The sequence below is a fragment of the Melanerpes formicivorus genome, unplaced genomic scaffold, assembly GCF_026170545.1.
Source record: "Melanerpes formicivorus ecotype bairdi unplaced genomic scaffold, bMelFor1.0.p_v2 SCAF_162, whole genome shotgun sequence".
Taxonomy (NCBI): Eukaryota; Metazoa; Chordata; class Aves; order Piciformes; family Picidae; genus Melanerpes; species Melanerpes formicivorus.
This window is the reverse complement of record NW_027142514.1, coordinates 455412-469852: the sequence shown is the minus strand read 5'-3', so window position 1 is coordinate 469852 and position 14441 is coordinate 455412. Positions and strand designations below refer to the sequence as shown.

Sequence of the window (14441 nt, the reverse complement as noted above, 5' to 3'; positions counted from 1 at the left end):
TACTGCCTAATACCTAACACCCCCTGACAACTAAACCATGGCTCCAAGTGCCACATCCAGTCCCCTCTTGAACACCTCCAGGGATGGTGACTCCACCACCTCCCTGGGCAGCACATTCCAAGGGCTAACAACTCTCTCTGGGAAGAACTTTCTCCTCACCTCCAGCCTAAACTTCCCCTGGCACAGCTTGAGACTGTGTCCTCTTGTTCTGGTGCTGCTTGCCTGGGAGAAGAGACCAACCCCCACCTGGCTACAACCTCCCTGCAGGGAGTTGGAGAGAGCAAGAAGGTCTCCCCTGAGCCTCCTCTTCTCCAGGCTAAGCAACCCCAGCTCCCTGTTCCAGTTGGAAAAGACCTCCAAGCTCATCCAGTCCAACCATCCACCCACCACCACTATGGCCACTAAACCATGGCCATGGCCACACATTTCTTCAGGGTTGGTGACTCCCCCACCTCCCTGGGCAGCCTGTCCCAGTCCTTCTCTGTCTTGAACCAAGCAGGAACAAAATACTTCAGTCTCTTAGGGGAGACCTTATTGCTGTCTACAACCCCCTGAAGGGAGGTTGTAGCCAGGTGGGGGTTGGTCTCTTCTCCCAGGCAAGCAGCACCAGAACAAGAGGACACAGTCTCAAGCTGTGCCAGGGGAGGTTTAGGCTGGAGGTGAGGAGAAAGTTCTTCCCAGCAAGAGAGATTGGCCATGGGAATGTGCTGCCCAGGGAGGTGGTGGAGTCCCCATCCCTGGAGGTGTTCCAGAGGGGACTGGACGTGGCACTTGGTGCCATGGTTTGGTCATGAGGTCTGTGGTGACAGGTTGGACTTGAGGATCTTTGAAGTCTCTTCCAAGCTTGGTGATTCTGTGACTCTTCAGGCTCAGCTGGGTGGGCATCCAGGTTGAGCTGGTGCCCATCCTGTGCCCAGATGGACATCAAGGGCAGGCTGGATGGCAGCTGAGCTGGCCCAGCTCTGAGTGGCTCTTTGCTGCTCCTTCAGTGGCACAATGTCAGACCATCTGATGGGTGGGCCTCTGCAGCCCACATGCCAAGGTGTCTGTGGGCACCCTGCTGCTCCTGTGGGCAGTGGGGAAGCTCACAAACCACTGCACCTTCAGCTTGAGCTGCTTTTGCATTCTCCAAAGCACAAGGGCCAAGCTCCTTCCCACACCACGAGCTGGTGGACACAGCATCTGCTTCTCAGCATGCAGCCAAGAGCCATCTGATGATGCTTCTCCTCTTTGATCCATTGGGCCTGTGGGACCAGGAAGGGAATCTCTCCTGGGACATCCTTCCTGAGAGGTGCTGAGCAATTAGACCTTAGCAACTAGACTCAGACCTTAGCAATAAGACTCAGACCTCAGCAATTAGACTCAGACCTTACTCCTCTTTTCAAGAGGGCCAGAGTCTAACTCCTCTACATCAGAGGCTTTTTGAGCCCTCCTTCACATGCAGACACCTGTGGGTGGGAGCAGAGCTGCCAGAGGGAGGTTTGTCATTCTTGGGAGCCTTCCATGGTCACATATGGCCAAGCATTCCTCAGCCCCTGATGCAGACCATGCTCTGCCACGTGCATGAAGGTGAGCTCTGAGTTCTGCAAGGCTATTTGCAAGCTTTCCCAGCTTAGAGCTGATGTTGGAGGTGAGCCAGACCCTGGTGGCAGGGCTGAAGACCCCTGCAGAGGCTCTGCCAACTGCCCATTCCTGTACCCACACGTTGTGCAGGCAGCATCATGCTGCCCTTGGGAGCCCCCAGAGCTGGGGATTGGCAGGGTGGGAGCCCAGGGCTTCAGGGTCCGCTCCCACCCATGGGGAGAGGGCAGAGAGACACTCTCCTCCTCACCCATCCACTTCACCACCATGCTGAGGTCATGGCAGGGCTGGAGGTTCTGCCCTCACACAGCCAGGAGGATGCAACACACATCCCTGCAATGGTCCCAGCAGCACCAGCCAACCCCATGTCCTGTGCTCCCTCCTCTTCCTCTGCTGGCAGAGACCTTGTCAGACTTGGCTCCAGGGCAGCAGGCAAGCCTTGTCCCCTGAGCTGAGCTTGGAGAACCTTCAACCAGGAGCATCTGGCCCCCAAAGCCTCCCTGTGCCCTCAGCCAAGGGGTGGGGGGAGCAGTGAGGTGCCCCAAGCAGCCTGGGTGAGTCACACACCAGCAGCTCACCAGCAGGACCCAGGGCCCCTGGCCATGCCCTTGAAGCTGGCAGCAGCCCATAGCTCTGCCTGTGCCTCCTCCTCATCCCTGAGGTGCTGTGTGCCCAGGTCCCTGAGTCACAGCACCCTGCAGGGCCAGGCAGGAGGGGAACCCTGAAGTACCTCTTGATGGAGAGGACACCTTAATGTGGCCTTCCAGTGTCTGAAGAGGGCTACAGGAAAGCTGGGGAGGGGCTTGTGAGGGTGTCAGGGAGGGATAGGACTGGGGGGGGTGGAGCAAAACTAGAAATGGGGAGATTGAGATTGGATGTGAGGAAGAAGTTGTTCCCCATGAGGGTGGTGAGAGCCTGGCACAGGTTGCCCAGGGAGGTGGTGGAAGCCTCATCCCTGGAGGTGTTTGCAGCCAGGCTGGATGTGGCTGTGAGCAACCTGCTGCAGTGTGAGGTGTCCCTGCCCATGGCAGGGGGGTTGGAACTGGCTGAGCCTTGAGCTCCCTTCCAGCCTTCTCTGATTCTGTGGCACAAGAGGGACACTGAGTGACACAGGAAGGCAGTGAGTGCAGGCACAGGGGTGCTGAGGGCCCATGGGACCTCAGCCCAGCAGAGTTTGACCGTGGGGCTCTTTGGTGTGGCTCTGGCAGGCAGCACCTGAGCACAGGTGACCTCTGCAGGAGGCTGTGTAGGCAAGGGTGCTCTGTGGGAGGACCTTGGTGTCCTGGGGGACAGTTTGCTGCCTGTCTCTGGAAGGGAGCAGGGCACCCCCATCTCCCAGGGCTGCTCTGCTTCTCCCATCTGTCCATGACACTGACAAGAGCAAAAGGAAGCCCATGGGGAGGCTTCTCTCCCCTTGCAGGTGAAGGGCTCCAGGGCTTTTCAGATCCAGCATGGGAACCACCTCTGTATGCTGCAGCCACACGTCCTGCAGCAGCCCAGCACGGCGGCAGGCACTGCACAGGTGTCACCCCTGCAGCACAGCCCTGTCTTGGCCTGCTGGTGATGGTTCAGTGAGGTAAACCCAGCCTCCTCCTCCTCCTTCTCCTCCCTCTCACCACTGCAGGGTGCTGCAGGAGAGCAAGGACCAGGCTGGGCAGGAAGAAGTCTGGGCAGACTGCCCTCAGAAGATCCAAGGGGGCTTTGGGGCAAGAGAGGATGGGGCAAGAGAGGAATATCCACCTTTTGGGGGGGTAGATGAAGATCTGGGGGTGGGTGCCCAGTGAAGTAGGAGCAGCTGGCACCCTTGGGTGAGGCTTTTCTAACCAGCACAGAGCAAAGCAAGAGGTTCTCAGGGGAGCTCCCTGGAAAGTGGCCACAGCGGTTAAAGACACTCCAGCAGGACCTGGGCCCTGGGCATCACCTCTAGGGCTGAGCACACCCAGCTCCAACCCTGGCCAGATGAAAGGGAGTCCTGGAAGGATGCAGCCATGGATGCTGCAGGGGGGCACAGGGGCAGCCCCCCCCATCACACACCCCATGGCACTAGTGGGTGAGGGTCTGGTTCTGCCCATCTCCTGCAATGCTCAGCCCCCTCCATGCCCCTGCCCACCTCCTCCCACCTCTCCAGGGGCCTTCAAACCCCAGCCTGCTCTGGCACCAGCTGGTCAGCAGAATAATCCGGGTCTGGAGAGAAGCCAGGGCAGAATGCAGCTCTGGAGGGGTGGCTGGAGGAGAGAGCCATGACAACGCGGCAGAGCCAGCCAGCCAGCCCACCTTTGCCTTCCCTTCCCTTCCCCCCTTCCCTCGCTCCCCTTTCCCCCTTGCCTCACTCCCCTTCCCCCCTTCCCTCACTCCCCTTCCCCCCCTTGCCTCGCTCCCCTTCCCCCCCTTGCCTCGCTCTCCTTCCCCCCTTGCCTCGCTCCCCTTCCCCCCCTTCCCTCGCTCCCCTTCCCCCTTGCCTTCCCTTCCCTTCCCCCTTGCCTCGCTCCCCTTCCCCCTTGCCTCGCTCCCCTTCCCCCCTTCCCTCGCTCTCCTTTCCCTTCCCTCGCTCTCCTTCCCCCCTTGCCTCGCCCCCCTTCCCCCCTTGCCTTGCTCTCCTTCCCCCTTGCCTTGCTCCCCTTCCCCCCTTGCCTCGCTCTCCTTCCCCCTTGCCTTGCTCCCCTTCCCCCCTTGCCTCGCTCTCCTTCCCCCCCTTGCCTCGCTCCCCTTCCCCCCTTGCCTCGCTCTCCTTCCCCCTTGCCTTGCTCCCCTTCCCCCCTTGCCTCGCTCTCCTTCCCCCCCTTGCCTCGCTCCCCTTCCCCCCCTTGCCTCGCTCCCCTTCCCCCCCTTGCCTCGCTCTCCTTCCCCCTTGCCTCGCTCCCCTTCCCCCCTTCCCTCACTTCCCTGGGGCACCCAGCTGAGATACCCTGCCCTAGGGATCAGCCCGGGGCTTGGACCTCTCCTAAGCAAGCCTCTTCTCCTGCAGGAGCAGATCCCTTCCTTCAGGGAATCCCTGCTGGAGAGCCGGCTGGCGCAGTGAGGGAGAGCCAGGCAAACCTTCTGCTACCGCATTGGTGCCCAGGGAAGGGCACCCTGCAGAGCAGTCCCGGCTCCTGGGGCGCCGCTCCCGCTGCGAACGGCACCTCCAGGCACCCGGCAAGGGCAGGACCTCCCCACGGCGAGCCTGAGGAGCACCTCGGGGAGGGCTGGACCCCGCAGGGGGCTCCATCCCTGCTCCTCTGCAGCATTCTGCCTGCACAAGCCCTGCTCTCCCCTTCCAGCCACCCACGCTCCCACAGCTCCACCATGGCACCCACGCCAGCAGCAGCCACCGCGGCCACTCTGCAGCGCTGGGGGAGAGCAGGGACGTCTGGGACCCAGCGCTGAAGGGAAGGACTGAGAGGGATTTCCATCGTGCTGCCTCCAGCCCGGGTCTGTCTGTCTGTCTGCTCTCTCCCAGCCCGTTCCAGCACAATGAATGAAAACAAGAGACATGCAGTGACGCTGGTCCCCGTCCCCTCCTTAGTGATGGGGACCTGGGGCTGTGTGGCTCCCGTCTCCCCCTCATTTCCCCCCACTGTCTGGGCTGGTGCCCCCCCTACCCACCACCTCCCAAAACCAGAGAGCCCAGCAGAGCACAGGGGCCAACCACTCCCCTCCTCAAAGCTGATCCTGCAGCAAAGGCACATTTGGGGCATTCCTCTCCATTTCCCTGGGTTTGTTTCCCTTCCGTTTTGCAGCTGCCTGGGCTCTGACACCCCCCTGCCCCCCACCCCCCAGTTCAGCACCCTGGGGTTTGCTGAGCAGGGCAAGGGGGGAAGTAGGGTGTGAGGGGATGGGGGTTGTGAGTGATGGGGAAGGGGGGGGCAAGTGATGATGGGAAAGGGGGGGGCAAGTGATGATGGGAAAGGGGGGGGCAAGTGATGATGGGGAAGTGGGGGGCAAGTGATGATGGGGAAGTGGGGGGCAAGTGATGATGGGGAAGGGGGGGGGCAAGTGATGATGGGGAAGGGGGGGGCAAGTGATGATGGGGAACGGGGGGGGGCAAGTGATGATGGGGAACGGGGGGGTATGAGTGACTGGGGGGGGGGGGAAGCACGGGGCTAGCACAGGTGATGCCAGGGAACAAAGCAGGGACATCAATCCAGGGGGATATTCCCCCCCTCCCCGCAACATCACCACCCTCCCCTCCCCATCACACCACCAGTCCCGGCCGCACCATCCGCAGCCCTGCGCGGGAGGGTTGACGCCGCACAACGCTTCCAAATCCCCCCCCCCCCAGCCCGGGCCCCCCAAACCCCACGAGGATTGCACCCACCGCCAATTCCCCTCCTAAAATTACACCCCAACACCTTCCTTCCCCCTTACCACCACCCCCTCCCTCCCCCTCAAAAATATCTAGGAGCCCCGGCTGGGCAGGAGGGCAGGGAAATAATCCCTGCGAGAGGAGCGGGGAGGGAGGGAGAGAGGGAGGGAGGAGAAAGGCTTTTCATGGCTGCGGGGAAGTTGCCACCCGCTCTGCCCTTTCTGCTCCGGATTTACTTATTTTAGGCTTTAATGCGGAGATTTTCGCTTTAATTTTGCACGGGGGGGAAGGCATTTCAACCCTCCCCCCCCCCCCCCCCCAACCAACGGGGGTTTTGGAACCCCCTCCCCTCCCCGCCGTGAAGACGCCGCAAATATCGCCTTGCAGCAGCAAGGGGGAAGGAGGAAGCGAACCCGGGGTGCTCCCCCCCGCCCCTACACACACACACACACACACACACACACTCCCTTTCCCGGCCCCCTCCCCACCCAAAATAACCCCTAGATCGCCACCCCGAAAGGCACAGGAATGCCCGGGGCGGGGGGGGGGGGGGGGTCCCCGGAGGGGTTTCACGGTGTCCCCGGATCAGGGAAGCGAAGTGACGTCCGGGAAAAGGAACCACAACAACACCACCCCCCCCGGAATGGAGATTTGCTGCAGACAAAGCCGAGGCTGCCGGCCTGGCACGGCGCGGGGAGGGGGGGGGGGGGGGCACAGGGTGATTGCTGCACAGCCCCCACCCGGGGCTCCAACAGCCCCTCCATGGGGTGCATGGGGGAGCTGGGGGGGAGGGATTGTGTTTTGCTCCATTTAGGAGGCAGGGGAGGAGGTGGGGAGACTCAGAGCTCCCCTCACTTCCTTCTTTACACCCCCCCCCCCTCGTTTTTCCACACCCCCCGCCCTCCTCAGCACTGCAGAAAAATCTCAAATCCCCCCCCCCAATATTATAACTAAATGCACACAGCAAGCTTCGACCTCCCATGCCACCCCCAGCCCCCTCCCCAAAACAAAAACATCCCCCAGCGCAGCTCGTCCCCACGTCCTGCCGGGTGTGTGTCCCCCCCCCCCGCCACCCCGGGGTCCCTATTGCGCCTCCGCAGCATCCCCCCGCCCGCGGCAAAGGGGAGCTGGAGCCTGGCTGGTTTAACCCCCTCCCCAGCCCCCCCACAGCCCCAGCCCCGCGGGGTGCGCAGGATCTTACTTTCTCCCACCACAGCCTTGAGTCCGATGGGGGCCATGTCTCGGCGCTGGGGTGGGGGTCCGCAGCGGGCCCGGTTCTGGGCGCTGGTGGGGGGAGGGGGGGGGGGGAACAGGGACACCCAGACGCACACCCGGCCGGGCGAGGCTGCGGGCGGCGGGCGCAGGGATGCGGCGGGAGGAGGAAGAGGAGGAGGAGGAGGAGCAACGGGCTAGGCCGGCGCGCGGAGCCGGGGGGGGGAAACGGGCTCAGCTGACTGCGCGGAGGGGAGGGGCGGGCCGCGGGAGGGGGAGGGAGTGGGGGGGGGGGAACCGGACACGTCACTCCGCACCGCCCCCGCACCGCCCCGCCGCGGCGCAGTGACGGCGGCAGCCACCGCCGGGACCGCCGGGACGGCGTCACCCCCCCCGCAGCCAGCAACACCCCCAGCGGCCAAGGGACCCCTGCGCACAGCACCCTCCCCCCGCTCTACAATAACCCCCACCCCAGCACCCAAGGGACCCCTGCGCACAGCACCCTCCCCCCGCTCTACAATAACCCCCACCCCAGCACCCAAGGGACCCCTGCGCACAGCACCCTCCCCCTGCTCTACAATAACCCCCACCCCAGCAGCCAAGGGACCCCTGCACACAGCACCCTCCCCCCGCTCTACAATAACCCCCCCCCCCAGCACCCAAGGGACCCCTGCACACAGCACCCTCCCCCTGCTCTACAATAACCCCCCCCCAGCACCCAAGGGACCCCTGCACACAGCACCCTCCCCCAGCTCTACAATAACCCCCACCCCAGCACCCAAGGGACCCCTGCACACAGCACCCTTCCCCGGCTCTACAATAACCCCCACCCCAGCACCCAAGGGACCCCTGCACACAGCACCCTCCCCCTGCTCTACAATACCCCCCCCCCCCAGCAGCCAAGGGACCCCTGCACACAGCACCCTTCCCTGGCTCTACAATAACCCCCCCAGCACCCAAGGGACCCCTGCACACAGCACCCTCCCCCCGCTCTACAATAACCCCCCCAGCACCCAAGGGACCCCTGCACACAGCACCCGCCCCCTGCTCTACAATAACCCCCACCCCAGCACCCAAGGGACCCCTGCACACAGCACCCTCCCCCCCCCCAGCCAGAGTGACCCCCCCAGCACCCAAGGGACCCCTGCACACAGTATTCCCCACCACCCCCCCTGTATCCAGTACTTTCTGCACCCCGTGTATCAATCCTTCCCCCCACCCAGCACCCCCACATCGAGCACCCTCCCAGCTCCCCACACACCCCCCCAGCCCACTTCCTGCAGCCAGTGTTCCCCCACCCAGCCCACTCCCTCCACCCAGCAGCCCCCCACACACACACTCAGCACACACCCCCAGCACCCAGCAGCCCCCCATAGCACCCCTCAGGCCTCCCCATCATGGTTCCTGCCATGGGGCTGTAGGAAACCTGTGCCCTCCCCCCCGCCTCTCCAGGCTGTACTTGGGGGGTGAGAACCTGCCTGGCACTGAGGGAGGGGGTCCCCATGGGGTCTCAGGCTTATCTTCCAGAGAAATATGCACCCCCAAACAGGAGGTGCAGACACCCTAGGGCCACCCACCCGCGAGGATGGGCACAGCCAGGGCTGTAAAGGCCACATGCAAGTGCCACACCTGGTGCCCAGGTACCCCTGCAGGAGGGTGGCTTCGCCTCTGAGCTGGGCAGGGGGACAGACACTGTGCTTAGCCCCAGGCTGGCTCCTGAGAGCCGTGCCAGGGGGATTGGAGCGATGCTGCGCTCCCCCGGGCAGGGTGTGATGTGGTGAAGGGGAAGAAATGGGCGAGGAGGTGGGAACCGGGAAGATGCCAGCCCTGAGCACGAGCCGATGGCACCTCCAGAGGCTGTGCCAGCACATACAGACCTACAGCGCCAGACAGGGGCACGGGGTGGCCCCCTCTCTGAGCAGTGAAGGCAGGACAAGAGGTGCCTGGGGACATGGGACAGTGAGGCTGGGGGGGACAGCAGGGTGACAGGAGAGCTGTTTGTAAGGGCCTGTGGTGACCAGCCCAGGAGCAGCGGTGTGGAACTGGAGCAGGGCAGATTTAGGTTGGATGCCAGGAAGAAGCTCTTTACTGTGAGGGTGGTGAGACGCTGGAACAGGTTGCCCAGAGAAGCTGTGGATGCCTCATCCCTGGAAGGGTTTAAGACCAGGCTGGATGAGGCTTGGAACAGCCTGGTCTAGTGGAAGGTGTCCCTGCCCAGGAGGGCTGGAACTAGATTTTTAAGGTCCCTTCCAACCTAACCCATTCCATGATTCCATGACAGAGTGCTCCTGGAGCTCCAGCTCTCAGTCCTCAGCTTCCAACCCTCTTCTCCTTGATTCTTCCTTAAAACCCTGCTGGAGCAGAGCACGCTGGTGCCGAGGCCACGCTGCCAAGCCCAGGCTATAAATACCAGCAGGCTATTTAGGAGCCAGGTATTTATAAGCTTTTCCATCTTCCCCTCCATCCTCCTGCTGAGGCTGAGCATCATCGCTGGGCTGTGGGCACAGCCCTGGCATGTGGTGTCCTCCATCTCTGCCCTCAGGGGCGTTTGGCTCCTGGGTGGTCCTCATCTGGCAGGAAAAATGAAGAAATGGGGAACAGGTCTGGGGAGGAGCAGCTGAGGGACCTGGGGTTGCTCAGCATGGGGAAAAGGAGGCTGAGGGGAGAGCTTCTGGCTCTCTACAGCTCTCTGCAAGGAGCTGGGAGTGAGGTGGGGGTTGGTCTGTCCTCCATAGGAGAAGAGGAAATGGCCTCAAGTTGCACCAGGGGAGGCTTAGGTTGGACATTAGAAGAAACTTCTTCACTGCAAGGGCTCTCAAAGGCTGGCACAGGCTGAATCCCCGTCCCTGGAGGTGCTGAAAAGCTGCAGAGATGTGGTGCTGAGGGCCATGGCTGATGGTAGAGTTAGAGAATGGTTGTCCTCAGTGAGCTTCAAGATCTTCTCCAGCCCAAAGGATTCTGTGATTGTGACCTTCTGGCTCTCTACAGCTCCCTGAGAGGAGGTTGGAGGCAGGTGGAGGTCAGTCTGTTCTTGTAAGGGACAAGTGATAGAGCAAGAGGAAATGGGCTGAGGTTGCCCCAGGAGAGGCTTAGGTTGGCCATTATGTTGACCATTCTTCACTGCAAGGGTGTCAAAGGCCAAAAGGATTCTGTGATTCTGTTGCATGAAAGAGTGCCTCCTGCAAGAATCAGCAGCCAGACCTTGACTGTCCTGATCCCTGGCTGAGTGGGCAGGGGCAGGATGCCTGCCTGGGAGGGGGTGGCCTTGGAGGTCCTGTAGATAGTAGGGTGGGGAGGGGGTTGCTCCTGGGAAGGCTGCTCTGGCATTTCCTTCCTGACAGCAGAGACTTGGCCCCAGCAAACACGAGGAGCCCACATCTGGAACTGCAGGAGCCTGCTGGTCTCAGGGCTAGATAGGGGTTGGAGACTTGTTCCCACTCCAAGGTGTTTGCTGTGGTGCAAAACACCTCGGGATAGCAGGTCATAGAATCTTGGAACAGTTTGGGTTGGAAAGGACCTTTCAGGGTCATCCAGTCCAACCCCCCTGCAGCCAGCAGGGACATCGGCAATGAGATCAGGGTGCTCAGAGCCCCAAACAACCTGATCTGGGCCAGGATCTCACCAGGGGCTGCTGGACCCTTGGGGACCACCAGGAGCCTTTCTCTCCTCTGCAAGGGGCTGTGGGTGAGAAGTGGAGGCCACAGAGCCTGGCCCTTCCCAGCACAACCAGCTCAGAGGACACCATGTACAGGAAAGGAATGGGGAGCAGTGTTTTCCTACCACACGCTTTGCACCCCAGGGTGGAGGGGGAACACCAGGGTGGATGGAGAGAGGTGGTGGCTGTTTTCTTGGCTTCCTCCTATGCCATTTTGGCCCAAGTGATGTGATTTGGGGTGACCAGCTCTGGTGGCTGAGACCTCCACAGTTAGCAGTGTAGAATCCTCACCTCCAGCCTAAACCTCCCCTGGCACAGCTTGAGACTGTGTCCTCTTGTTCTGCTGCTGCTTGCCTGGGAGAAGAGACCAACCCCCACCTGGCTACAACCTCCCTTCAGGGAGTTGCAGAGAGCAAGAAGGTCTCCCCTGAGCCTCCTCTTCTCCAGGTTAAGCAACCCCAGCTCCCTCAGCCTCTCCTCACAGGGCTGTGCTTGAGGCCTCTCCCCAGTCTCACTGCATGCATCCATCATCAGGGGGTGAAACAGGGAGGCCACTTCCACCCCACCCTCAACGCAGGCAGAGGCAAATTGGTGGTGATGAAGCCAAATAACAGATTTGCTTTGGTCAGGGAAGACCTTCAAGCTCATCCAGCCCAACCATTCTGTAGCTCTCCCAAGCCCGGTGCTAAACCATGTCCCTCAGCACCACATCTCTGCCTCTTTGAAAGGCTGAGTCACCAGGGCTGGGAACGTGTCCCAGGGGAAGGTGGCTGCAGGGACAGGAAGGGCACAGTGTCACCCATGTCTCTGGTCCCCGGGGGTGATGCTGCTGGGGGTTAATAACCTGCACGTGTCCTGGGATGTCTCTGGAGGCAGAGAGGTGGTGGTGGGGCAGACACTTGCCCTGGTGCAAGCAGGGCCCAGGTCTGTGCTGCCCCCAGCTGCCCAGCACTGCTCACACTCGGGGTTTGGTTTCCTTTTCCCGGTGCAAACACCCAAGAGGTGGCTGAGGTGACCCTGCCCCAAGCCCTGCGTGGCACCGTGCCCAGGGGTTGGAAGGGGGACAGAGCCCACACCTCAAAAAAGCTCTGCACAGAACCCCACAGCAAGAGGCAGTGCCAGGGCCACATCCTGGCCAGACTCACCCCAGGAGTAGCCATCAGAGCCAAAGGGGCTGAGGCCACCACTTCCATGCTTCTTGGTGCCCAGTGCCCATCAGTGTGGGCTCCTGGGAAAGCCAGGTGGCTGGTACAGCTCCCAGCCCCTCCTGGGACCCCACAGCAGCCTGCAAGTAGCTGGAGGAGCTGAAGAGACATAGCCTGTGCCCCATGCCCTTGCTGGTGCCCACACCCCATTCCCCTCCCCATGTCCTACGTGCCATGCCTGTGTCTTGTGCCCATGCCTTTTACCCACAAACGTGCCACATGTTGGTGCCCATTACCATAGCCTGTGCTCCTCCCAGAGACAATGCTGATGCCAGCATTCTGTGCTGGTGCTCGTGCCTGTGCCCGTGCCTGTGCCCATGCCAGTGCCCATGGCACTCTTCCTATTCTCATTGCGCTTATTTGGGACACTGAGGCTGTCTGCCACACCCGAATTCTGCCAATGCCCATTCCCAGTGCCCATGCTATGCCAGTGCCATAGCATGCCCATACCCCTGCCCATTCTCAGTGATCATAGCATGCCAGTGCCCTTTCCCATGCCCGTGCCCTTTCCCATGTCCATTCCAAGAGACCATATCATGATGATGCCCATGCCCGGTCCTACTTCCCATGCCATGCCAGTGTCTGTGCCTGTGCCCGTTCTCAATTCCCATCCCATGCTGGTGCCCATGCCCATGCCCATTCTCAGAGCATTTGCCCATGTCAGTGCCCATGCCCGTGCCAGTGCCCATGCCATAGTGGTGCCCATGCTTGTGGCCGTTCCCAGTGCCCATGCCAGTGCCCATCCGGCGTCGTTGCCAGTGCCGCCGGGGCGTCGCCCCCTCCTCAGGCTGCGCCCCGACTCCCCGTCAAGGTCCGGGGGCGGCGCCGTTATCCCGGTGCCGACCAGCAGGGGGGGATGGTGATCCACAGCAGCCACCCTGCTCCTCCCCTGCCCTCTGCCCGCCCGAGGGGCTGCGGTTCCCCAGCCCTGCTGGTGCCGTCCCTGCAGCGGGCTGCATGCTCACCCACGGGCGTGGGCGGGTGGGGGTGGCCCTCCCGGGCACACCCCGACCCCTGCACCCAGCCCCGTGGGTGTGGTTCTGGGTGTTTGCAGGGTCCTGAGCTGCTCCCCAAAGCCAGGCTTGGAGCTAGTGCCCTCCATCCCTAGGCTGGAGGTTATGGATCCCGGTCTGGTCCCGCATCAGCAAAAGCAGGGATCACTGCAGCCCTGAATCAGCACAGCTTAGTCACCTCCTTATCTCCCAGTGCTGCTCCGGCACAGCAAATCCTGCTGGAGTCAGTGGGGCTGAGGGTGCAGCCACCCATGCCTGCAGCCATGGGCAAGGCACTGCTGCTCCGTGGGGCTGGGCAGAGCTGCCGGCGGCTTTATCAGCGCAGGGAAGCTTTACTGCTGCAATTCCACAGCCCTGGATTGCACCAAGGCCAGTTCCCGTGCGGCTGAACAGCCCCCAGCACAGGACACCTTTGCACACTGCTTTGCTGGGTGCTCTTCCCTCCTGCCCAGTCCTCAGTCCTGCTCAGACCCCACATCTCAGCAGAGCCCCTCAAGGAGGACATGGCATCCTCACCTCTGAGGCCTTGGAGGTGGCCCTGGCTGGGTTTGCACGTGGATGTGGGGACCTGAGCATGGGGAAATCAGAGAACTCTGTTGTTTGGAAATGCCTTCTAAGATCACCCAATCCAACCATCAGCCCAACACCACCATGGCCTTTCAGCCATGTCCCAAACTGTCATGTCCACACATTTCTTGAACACCTCCAGGGATGGGGACTCCACCACCTCCCTGGGCAGCCTGTGCCAATCCCTGACCACTCCTGCAGCAAGGAAACTTTTCCTCCTCTCCAACCTAACCCTGGCACAATTTCAGGCCATTGCCTCTCGTCCCATCACCTGATACAAGGGAGAAGAGAGCAACACCTGCCTGGCCCCAACCTCCTTTCAGGGAGTTGTAGAGGGCAATGAGGTCTCCCCTCAGCCTCCTCTTCTCCAGGTTAAACAACCCCAGTTCCCTCAGCTGCTCCTCACCAGACTTACTCTCCAGACCCTTCCCCAGCTTTGTTGCCCTTGTCTGGGCACACTCCAGCCCCTCAATGTCCTTCTTGGAGTGAGGGCCCCAAACCTGAACGAAAAAGTGTGCCTATTTGCAAAGGACACCCTGAACCCCCCCCTGGGCTGCACCTCCTGCCTGCAGGCACCCTTAGGCTCTTCTCCAAGCGATCAAGTTTCCCAGTGATCCAGCTGAGGTGAAACCAGATCCTCCTCCCAGGATCAATGAGAGTGAGAGCAGAGCTCTACTGATTGCTCCTTGCGTCGGTCACGGCAGAGAAATGGTTAACTGCTCTGACAGCTCTCTGCTGCGTTTAGCGGCGGCAGGAATTCAGCAGGTCCTGGAGGTGGGAGGTGATGGGGAACAGCCTGTTCTGGGCGTTCTGCAGGTGCATCAACCACCTCGGCTGCTGAGAGGTCGGATTTTACACCCTGGACGTGGCTGTGTGGAAAATCCAAGGGCAGCAAGGCAGAGTGATTCTTGTTTCAGGTCCTG

The 14441-nt window shown here is 61.6% G+C and overlaps 1 protein-coding gene across 2 annotated transcripts in view; it reads right to left on the bottom strand.

Annotated features, from left to right (window-relative positions):
• STXBP1 (syntaxin binding protein 1) overlaps positions 1–7285 on the bottom strand; it is a 37208-nt gene extending 29923 nt beyond the window's left edge. The window contains exon 1 of one of the 2 annotated variants that reach the window (XM_068168974.1): positions 7068–7285. In XM_068168974.1, coding sequence (XP_068025075.1) covers positions 7068–7104 — 37 coding nt within the window. In that variant the 5' untranslated portion in view covers positions 7105–7285. The remainder of the gene's footprint in view (positions 1–7067) is intronic. The other variant, XM_068168975.1, reaches the window with a different exon arrangement.
• Between the last annotated feature and the right edge of the window lie 7156 nt (positions 7286–14441).